This window comes from Sardina pilchardus, chromosome 24 (genome assembly GCF_963854185.1).
Source record: "Sardina pilchardus chromosome 24, fSarPil1.1, whole genome shotgun sequence".
Classification (NCBI taxonomy): domain Eukaryota; kingdom Metazoa; phylum Chordata; class Actinopteri; order Clupeiformes; family Clupeidae; genus Sardina; species Sardina pilchardus.
Genome location: NC_085017.1, coordinates 8,461,436 through 8,472,140, shown reverse-complemented (window position 1 = coordinate 8,472,140; position 10,705 = coordinate 8,461,436). Strand labels below are relative to the sequence as shown.

The window sequence follows — 10,705 nt, the reverse complement described above, 5'->3', positions numbered from 1 at the left end:
AAGAGGACAGAGATGCTTAACTGTTGAGCTACATTTACAGAAATATAACTGTTAACTCTGTTTGTTCACACACTTTTGGGTAGTTTTGAGAACTCCAGTGAAGTAGGCAGCACACTAGTGGAAGTATGGACAAAGTTGAAGTTGTGCAACAACTGTCCAGGAACAATAATCCCGCCCACTTCCTTGTGCTCCTCGTGAAAAGTTTGTGCAGGCTAAAACACAGCCTCTCTGAGCTTGCCAGATAAGACAGGCACTTTTCTGTAAATGTCCTTGCGTGAACTGAGCCTACAGAACTGTAAGTTAAAAGTAGATGTTTTCATATCTTCATACATTATACTGCTATTGTAGTTATCCTCACTGTTCATCTATTCATCTATACATTCAGAAACTAACATGACAAATGGTTAAGTAGGCATATCCTGTATCCCAGTCTATTTTCAAGCTAATGGGGAACTTGGAATGTAACATACTAGCATTTGAATTACAAACACTATGGTCAAACTCCTCTTCAAACCTTCTGTTTGTAATAGATGCACAAGCATGTTTGATGAAAGAAAATAATACAGCCTAATATGGATATCACTGAAAATGTTGAATAGTGAAAGTCTTTGAGGATTGGATAGAAAATATGTCATCTTTAGTAAAGAACATTGTTTTGATTTGAAACTACTTACTGGTATTCATTTGGGGCGATAAGATTTGTTTACAGTCCTTAAGGTTGTTCAACAAATCTGTGTGCCTTCATTTGCTGTGTTGGTGTATATTTTATATTGCTATTAGTGAACTGACAGGTTTGTGAATACCTTGGCAGCTTTCCCATTACAATCTGCATGTTGCTACAAGTAACTATGTCGATCTGACACAATGCGCACGCACATTTAATGAGGCTTGTTAAAACTTTGTCAAACAAATAGGTTCAGTACAATGTGTTCTTAATCTTTTTGTTGTGTCTTCTCATTTAAACCTTTTTTTCTCTATAATCTGTACAAGCAAACTCTTTTATCTTGTTTCATATGTAACATTTAGGCTGTTACTACACTGTGTGTCTTTTTAATGCTGTCAATGAGGAGTCTCTGAGACAGTGTTGGAGTAATGAGCATGCCAAAGATAATGGTCAAAGATATGATGAATGAAATTAATAATAATTTATATTATTGATATGGAGGCTACAGTATATTATATTCCCCCATTTTCTTTGAAGAAAACACTTAGAGAAAGTGGTTAGCCTTGACTGACATGGAGAAATGGAGAATTCTTTGTGGTTGTGGTTTGTTGTGGTCTGGAGTTTGTTGGAGTCACTTCAAATTTAAAATGAAAATGTATCCTGTTCATCTACTGACATTAACTCTCTGCTCAACCTCCACACACTGAAACCACAGACAATTACTATTGTATGTGTATATGACATGATGTGAAAGAATAGTTATATCATAAAATATTTCCGCAGTCCTTTAGCTGTCAGTTGAAAATGAGAAAAACTCATGGGACAAAACCAAAAACGCTAATTATGATACTGAAGAGGTGTGGACATCTCCACCCAGGCCAGATGTTGCAACACTGTCGCACTGAAAGCAAAAGTGAAACTAAATTTGTGTGGATCCACAGCATGATTTAGATCCAATGCAGAATTCCATGGGTCCATCCTCGAGGGGAAAATAAAACAAGTGTTGGTCATTTGAAATTATGTTTTATTCAGTTAAGACATATGTTGGGATGATCATTTTATGGTGGAAATGATATGAAAACCATTTGTTTGCTCATTGTTAGCACATTCTGTGTTTGAAATGACTGGTGGAAAAGGCATAGTCTTCTGCCCTATAAACATAATACCTTCATTATGCTCAGTCACTTTTTTAGTTTAGCCAGTATATCCAAAATACACATAAATATCCTATTTTTAGTAATTATGGCATAGTTTTGCAAAATAACAGCCTGAGTGGAAATAATGCCTGGTAAACAAATATTCAAAAGTGAAATGAGTTGACATGGCCTCTTACAACAACATGCAAAAAAGGTGGTCCTCCTGGACCCTATACAGTCCTCGAGATATTCACAGAAAATTGAGACCAGACACCTACTGTACAGGCCAGTTGGTGCACACGCACAGTAACATGAATTATTTTATGGCCCCCCATAAACGGAATTCCACGAAACTTGGTGTGCATTCAGAGGATGCCATAATGATATACACTGCCAATTTCAAGCAGTTTTGACTATCAGGTCAGATTACAGGTCAGAGATATCTGCGATAACAACACCTCATTTTTGCTTTTTCCTTTTAACTACTGTAAGTGGCCCAATACATGAAATGAGTGGTTAAAGGATGGGTTGATATGGCCCCTTAAGACCAACATACAAAAAGGTGTACCAACATTCAACAAAAAGGTGCCAACCAAGTTTCGTGCACCCCGGTCTTTCAGTGTCCCGGGAATCCTTGACAGAAAATTGCTCATGTGAAAAAAAAAGACAAAAATCTGACTAAACCTACAGTTTAGGCCAAAATGAAATAAAAAATCAAATAATCAAATCAAATAAAAATCAAACATTCACCAGTGTTATTCATGTAGTAGTATCATTTGGTGCATTTTGAAGTGTTCATATTAAGAATGCTTAATCTCAAACTGTGTGAAAAGTGGAGTGGTCAAAATGATTAGCCCCCATATGATTTATTTGCTTTTAAACACACATGACCAGCCAGTCACCTTTCAAGCCACACCTTTGCAGTCAGTTAGTGCCCAGACAACACCTGAACAACCAATCAGTATTGATTGTTTACCTAAAGACTCCAAGAAACAGGCCTATACAGGCACTTGAACACCTGTCTGAGAGGGGACAGCCTTTACAGGCATGCTGAAGAGGCCTATACTATGGGGGAAGGCTATACTGTAATTTCTAGATGCTTCACAGTCTCTAGAACAGCTGTGCAAGGCATCATTACAAAGTACAAAGAGGTCTATTTTTTGGTCGATTCCCGGGACACCGTAACACCGGGGCACATGAAACTTGGTGGGCATGTAGCCCCAGTAGACTTTTACGGAAAATAATAAATAAACCTCTTGACCAATCATATCAAATTTAGGCTTATGTTGCCAGATTTCAGAAATAAAATCAGTCATTATACTGCTGAGATATGATTGGTCATTGTTACTTTTGTAACGAAATTATAATAGTCGAGCACTTAAAGGGATATTCCGCCATTTTTGGAAATACGCTCATTTTCCACCTTCCCTCAAGCAAAACAATCGATATTTACCTTGTTCCTGTTCATCCAGCCATTCTGTGAGTCTGGCGATACAACTTTTAGCTTCAGCCTAGCATAGATCATTGAATCGGATTAGACCATTAGCTTCTCGCCTGCTAGCTTCATGTTTAAAAGTGACTAAGATTTCTGGTAATTTTCCCATTTAAAATGTGTCTCCTCTCAAGTTAGAAAGTGCAATAAGACCAACTGAAAATGAAACCTGGTGTTTTTCTAGGCTGATTTGACATGGAACTAACACTCTCATCTGGCGTAATAATCAAGGCAACTTGCAAACGTACCATAGGCGCAGTAATATCGTACGCAGCACCTGAAAATAGTCCCCATAGACAACAAGCAGTAGTAGTGCCAGTAGTCTGCAAGTTGCCTTGATTATTACGCCAGATGAGAGTGTAGTTCCATGTCAAATCAGCCTAGAAAAACGCCAGGTTTCATTTTCAGTTGGTCTTACTGCACTTTTTAACTTGAGAGGAGACACGTTTTAAATGGGAAAATTACCAGAAATCTTAGTCACTTTTAAACATGAAGCTAGCAGGCGAGAAGCTAATGGTCTAATCCGATTCAATGATCTATGCTAGGCTGAAGCTAAAAGTTGTATCGCCAGACTCACAGAATGGCTGGATGATCGGGAACAAGGTAAATATCGATTGTTTTGCTCGAGGGGAGGTGGAAAATGAGCGTATTTCCAAAAATGGCGGAATATCCCTGGGTTAAAGCTACATTGTGTTATTCTTGCGTTAATTCTAGGGGAAATTCTCACTTCTAGCGGTGAAATGGTATATTGCAAAAGAATGGATGAACATATTATTCTCTTTTTCTAGTGTTAATTTAGAAGTAATGCAACAGTTGGTCTGTCAAAATGCGTGCTCAGATTCCATTTTGCAAGCCCATTAACAACTATATTTGGTTAATTTGGAGCCAGCTCATTTGGAGCAAAGTTGCTTGTGTTTCTACATTTTCTTATTATTTGGGCCATGCAGCGAAGCACTCTTTTCTCTTTCCATTGAATAATTGTCATATTTGATTTGTTTAGGATGTGAGATAATGGCCATTGACAAGATTGAACAGAATCCACCAAGACAGGTTGGAAGGGCTCCCTCTCCACCACTGGGTTGCTTCTACAACATAAAGGTAAAGCAAGAACAAGCTGCAAGATAATGCAGTAATGCATGGACTACTTGAGCCTATTTATGCTTCTGTGTCAAATGAATAGTGTAGCACACAGAGCACATACTGTAGAGCCCACTGCATCGCTGTGTATCCCCTTGAAGCGCTACGCTGTCACCTGATAGCCTGGCTAGCGCCGCCACTTCTCAAAGAGACGTGGTCTGGTCATTTTCTCGAATTTGAAGATCCATTTATTGGGCATCACGGATGTCTATCAAATGTGTCTGAGTATAGCTCATCATCGTCTTGCTTTCCCCCCTGTTCTGTGATTAGTCCCCTATCTCAGGCAAAAATTAGGGCCATAGGCCTACAGTGTAGTTTCCAGGCTGCCTTAAAAGTGTGACTCAAATCGCGCGCAAGGCAGCATGGGAACAACACCCAGGCTAGTCACCTGACGTGCACTTCCATAAAGTATGGTAATTTTGACACCACAGATGAATGAAGACCCAGTCAGACTAGTAGGCTACAAATGATAGATAATCGTACAGTAACAGTGGACAAGTCAAGAGCCATCCAGTCTACCCTAATCAATGATAATGTTTTTGATGTAAAACAGACAACAAGAAGTGGTACACGTGAACCCTGACGTCTTACAGTACTCTTTTGATCCTGTGAGGGAAATTCGGTCTCTGCATTTATATCAATCCGTGAATTAGTCCGTTTATTCAATGGAACTTCATTCAAAAGTGAAAGCAGACGGTTGATCAGCTGTGTTCTGAACACAGACACACACACACACACACACACACACACACACACACACACACACTGGACTCTGCCTTGACCCTTGCATTTTGTGCGCTATGTCCCTGTCAGGGTTGCCATGGTCGTGGACACCTCAACAGACACAAGCAAGATGCAATATACAATTGAAAAGAGGGTGGGAATAGTACAACATCAGTATAGACTGAGGTTTAAGATTGCAGTTTTATTTTCAGTCGCTTTGGTACATTTCTTAGAGTTCTCAAAACTACCTGTTCAATCTTCACATCATCAAAAAAGCAGTTTCTCATTTATTTGAGCAAGTTGCAAATGGTTTGATACATCCATGCAAATTATTATGAACAATTCTCTGCTGAATAGTCTCACCCCCACAAGATTTATTTATCAGTTCATGGCAAGTTTTTACATGCAAAATGGTTGAACATGTTGTCATACAGTATGAGAATTTGTGGCCCAAAAGGAGGAGGAGGAGCTTGGCTTTCAGTCTCCGCTCTAATTCATCCCAAAGGTGTTCTATTGGGGTGAGGTCAGAACTCTGTGCAGTCCAGTCAAGCTCATCCACACCAAACTCTGTCATCCATGGCTTTATAAACCTTGCTTTGTGTACTGGTACACAGTCATGATTACACAGGAGAGGGCCTGTTCCAACATGTTGTACTGTTGTGCTCATCTTCACGAGTACAAATAGCAATGCAGATTAACCCCCGGAGTCTAAATCCTACCCTGGAAATGTATCAATTCAATTCAATTAAATTAAAAAAAAAACGTTATTTATCCCTAGGGCAATTTCTCCATGTAGCCATAGTGACATATAAGACGCACAACATACAGACATACTGTATAAGACAAGACAAAAGGAAGAACAGGATAGACAGGGGTGTGCGTGTGTGTGTGTGTGTGTGTGTGTGTGTGTGTGTGTGTGTCAGTCTCAGGAGAGAGAGGAGGAGGGGGCTGGGAGCATATTTAAGTTCAGAAGGTGAATAGCCTCAAAAGTATTTTGGCAGCCATTCAAAAACTCTGTGTAAAACATGGGTAGACTCTTCTAAAATGGAGTTGGCTTTTCTTAGTGTTGCCCTGCCAATGATTTTAGAGCATGTGTGCACAATGCTCTGGAGGTGTTTCTTGTTGAGTGAAACCAGCATATTGATGAAAAAGTCAGTATACTTTCAATACATTTTTTTTTGAGAATCTTCCTGCTCACTCCAAAGGAGTATACTCTCCTGAGAAAATACTGCCACTGTTGACTTTTTTAAAAACAATCACCTCTGTGTTGGATGGCGCTTTGTAAAAACAATAAAAGAAAATTCTAGGTTATATAAGAGTGTCAAATGTGTTCTATATGTACATGTAATTTACTGATAACAAATGCAAAACTTTTGTGGCAATTTAATCTTTGTTTTGACAAGCTTGTGTGTTGTGATTATTTTACAGTTGTTTGTACTTTGTCACGGAATACTACAACTATCTCAGCTTCTGGTCTCTGGATATCTAAAAGCCTCAATATCAACAATTGAAAGAAGATATGGTTTTACTAGTCAGAAATCAGGACTTTTTGCCGCTTTTAATGAGGTAAGCATTTTTGATGATCCTTATACTGTACATAACATGAATCTACCGAGTAGTTTTCTTAAACGTGTCCCAAATGTAAGACAATTATTCAAAAAACAGATTATTTGCCAAAGGTGAAAATAATTAAGCTAATGTGTTATTTTATAATTTGCTTGCATCTTATTTCATAAATGTATGTGTAATACATGTACAGTATTAACGTAGTAGCCAACATTAAGATAAGATATATGTGTTTATTCGTTGGCTTGTAATGTAGTCTGGAATAATAGCTCTTGGAAACTACAAGGGGGAGATATAACTATTATTATTGAGTTTTTTTAAATAGTTATATTTAGTTAAATTAATAATGGTTCTGCAATATAATTGCTACATGCCAGTTTACACTGTTTGGATTTTACTCTGGGCACTACCAGTTGACCAGCTGCAGCAGATACAGAATAAAAGACCTACCAGGTTTAGTCACCAAACATTTCAGCAAAATTTAGGAACCACACCATTTAATTATAGACAATACTTTGTAAAATTAAGGTCTAATGTGTAGTCCTCTGTTTTTTTTCTAGGTGGGGAACACAGTTCTCATTGTGTTTGTGAGTTTCTTCGGCAGCCGTGTGCACAGACCTCGTTTCATTGGTATTGGGGCAATGGTAGCAAGTGCAGGTGTTTTTGTCATTGCACTACCTCACTTTCTTAGTGGTCCATACAAATACTCTGGATTCATGAACAGTGAGTGGTACACAAAGTGCTATATTTTATATCAACAAACAATTCTGCACAATATCCTGCCGTTACCTTGATTTATGCTATAAAAAAAAATGATGATTTTTTAATTATTATTATTAGCAGTATTACTCTTTGTTCATCTATGCTTTTATCTGCTATTACTGTTTGTTTTTTGTTTCAGTAAAGCACATTGAATGACCTCTGTGTATGAAATGCGCTAAATAAACTTGACTTGACTGAATACTAATTCTATTTGTATAGGCACAAAAAACAACAGCTCTGAAATGTGCCAAACGAAGGACCTTTTCAATTCTGACTGGCAAGGTCAGAACTGCAGCCAACAAGACACAATTGTCTATGAAGAAGTTTTTCCCATACTACTTCTGGGCCAGTTACTCTTGGGAATTGGTGGTGTTCCAATTCAACCCTTTGGGATTTCATATATAGATGATTTTGCCAGTAAGAGAAACTCACCTTTTTACCTTGGTAAGAGTGCCAATTTATTCACTTTGTTAAATGTACTGTTACATTGTGTTATATTTGTTTAATATGTTCATTCAGAATGACAAATACAAAGATGTAATTAAATAAGGAATTACCAGTGCACGGAAAAAGTAGAATGTTGCTAGGGTTACTGCTATGTTAATCATGTTGGATGCTATGGTGGTTGCTACGTTGACATTATGGTAGTGGTTACTAGGCCGTTGCAAGGGTACAGTAGATATGGTGGTTGCTATGATCAATACAGTGGTTGTGATGATGGTTGCTATGACACTTGTTTGGGTGATATTGTGGTTGCTAGGGTGTTGATAGGGTAATTGAGATGGTTGCTAGGGTGTTGCTTGTCAAATCAAATCAATTTAATTTGTATAGCACATTTAGATAGATAGGTGATAAGGAGAGGGCGAGAGTCCTTATTACCTATGCTCATATATAATATGGTTCGCTCATGAAGGGAATTCAGAGCTGCATTTGCAGAAGTTGGTTTGTCACTATAGTTCAAGAGCGGTCAAAAGGTCCTGGTGTCTACCATCAGGGGTTAAGAGGAAGTTAACGCTCCTGGTCACAGGGAGAGCTAGCAAAATGTAAAGATTTCCATAAAGACAGATCTTATAATATCTTAACAATGTAGGAGAAGAGTCTCACCTTTTTCACCCCTGACCAGTTTGCATGCCTGCACTTACATAAATATAGAGTTTAGGCATGGATTAGTTAACATCAGTGTTATTTGCTCCCTTGTTTTTAGGCATCCTTTTCGCTGTGACTGTGATTGGCCCCGCTTTCGGGTACATTTTGAGTGCATTCTTGCTACGTTTCAATGTGGATATTGACAAGCTTTCTCAAGGTAAGTCTGCACTATAGAAATAATAGTAAGTATATGTTTTAGTAAGATAATGCTATTAGTTGATTTCTTATAGTAACATGTAGCCTACTAACAACTATGGAAAAACTATAGAAAATTATAGAAAACATGCTGATAGAAGAGAGAAAATCCCCTTTCCAATTCCAAGAGAGTAAGTGCCCATGGGCAGGAAGTCCATAAAGGCTGGCTTACATTGTATGATTTTGGTCTGTTTTAACAGTCGGCGACTAAATTTCCAAAATCATGGGAGTCGTACTGGAATCGCGTCGCGCGCTCCCGTCAACTAAATCTTTTAGTGTAAGGTGCCAATCTTAGCGTCGGAGTCAGTCTTTTTCTAGTTTTGCCGTTACGACAATATCAAACATGTTCGATATTATTGGAAGTCTTTTCAGTCGTGGCTTATGCAAATAGTGACTTGAACATTAAAAAACAATAGTGACCTCGCTCGAACACCAAATAGGAAGGGGCAAAATAGGCGACAGCTGTAGCCTATATGATTATTTGTTATTTCATTTCTTATAAATTATTAGTCTAATTATTAGAGGTGACAGAACAGCTCTATAGGCTATCTGTTAGGGATGTCACACATGAAACAATGCTGCAGAAACATGAAAAAATGACTAGTAGGCTAAATCTTACTAGTAGCCTAGGCTAAATTCCAAATCTTTGCAAAGTCTGTCAATGTAAGGTAGGCTTAAGTTGCTACCATGGTGCAGTCACGTTATTTTGCTTGGTTGTGGTATAGAGTTTGCCTAAAATAAGGATGATATACACTGCTCAAAAAGGGAACACTTCATAGCATTAAGTCAGTCACACTTGTGGGATATTGATCTGGCCAGTTATGTAACAGATGTGGTTGTGAATCAGGTTCACCTGCTTTGATGTCAACGAGATTTACTAGAGCTGTAGGCTACTAGAGGGCCAACTATGAGACAACACCCAAAACAGGAATGGCTTTACAGGTGGTGGCAACTGGTAACTGGTTGACCTCATGTGATGAGATTAAACTCCCAATATACTTGCTTCAAATGAGTTGAATATAACAACCTGTGTAGATTTGTATGGCTGTATTTTAGTATGCTATCAATGCATGTAATATACAGTATTGATACATTGTATCAATTTGTTTCCACAAAATTCACCATGCAGAAGTCATCATATAGGGGGTTATTTTTGACAATTGTTGTCGCATGGGAGCATATGCCCCTGAACCTCTTTGGGAGGCCCAAGAGTATTTGTATGTCATTGCCCCAAATTCTCCAGCAGCACCAAATCAATAATTAGCTTTATACCTCCGCCAAGGAGGTTATGTTTTCATCAGGGTTTGTTTGTTTGTCTGTCTGTTTGTTTGTTTGTCTGTTTGTTCGCAAGATATCTCAAAAAGTTATGGATGGATTTTGATGAAATTTTCAGGGAACGTCTGAAATGACCCAAGAAAGAAACGATTAGATTTGGGAGTGATTCGTATCACCGTCTGGATCCAGGAGGCGGAGGTCTGCGCTCTCTGAGTGCTTTTCTAGTTTGTAAAATGTGACCACCTATTTTTGAATGTGCTGCCTTGACTGACAAAGTATGTGAGAGAGCAAGGGTGTGAGTGCGCATGTACTGCGTAGGGTAGTGGGTCTACTTGGAAGAAAGTCCAGGGCCTTTCTTGAAAATCCCAGACCATCCCTGGGCCAGAGACACCAATAACACAGGCGTATTCACACCTGCCTTGTTTAGTTCGATTAAAACGAACTCAAGTTCGTTTCTTGCTTGGTTCGGACCTTTTTGACTGGTGTACAATCACTCGAACGCTGGTGCGGACCAAATAAGCGGACCGAGACCCAGCTGAGGAGGTGGTCTCGGAGCGGTTCCTATCGAACCCTGGTGCGGTTCCTTTATGGTGTGAAAGCAGGCCGACC

At 38.8% G+C, this 10,705-nt stretch overlaps 1 protein-coding gene across 1 annotated transcript in view; it reads left to right on the top strand.

The window, feature by feature from the left end:
• The first annotated feature begins 211 nt into the window (after positions 1–211).
• slco2b1 (solute carrier organic anion transporter family, member 2B1) overlaps positions 212–10,705 on the top strand; it is a 29,376-nt gene continuing 18,882 nt past the window's right edge. The window contains exons 1-6 of the mRNA XM_062529022.1: positions 212–295; positions 4,293–4,390; positions 6,581–6,718; positions 7,279–7,441; positions 7,700–7,924; positions 8,685–8,783. Coding sequence (XP_062385006.1) covers positions 4,304–4,390; positions 6,581–6,718; positions 7,279–7,441; positions 7,700–7,924; positions 8,685–8,783 — 712 coding nt within the window. The 5' untranslated portion in view covers positions 212–295; positions 4,293–4,303. The remainder of the gene's footprint in view (positions 296–4,292; positions 4,391–6,580; positions 6,719–7,278; positions 7,442–7,699; positions 7,925–8,684; positions 8,784–10,705) is intronic.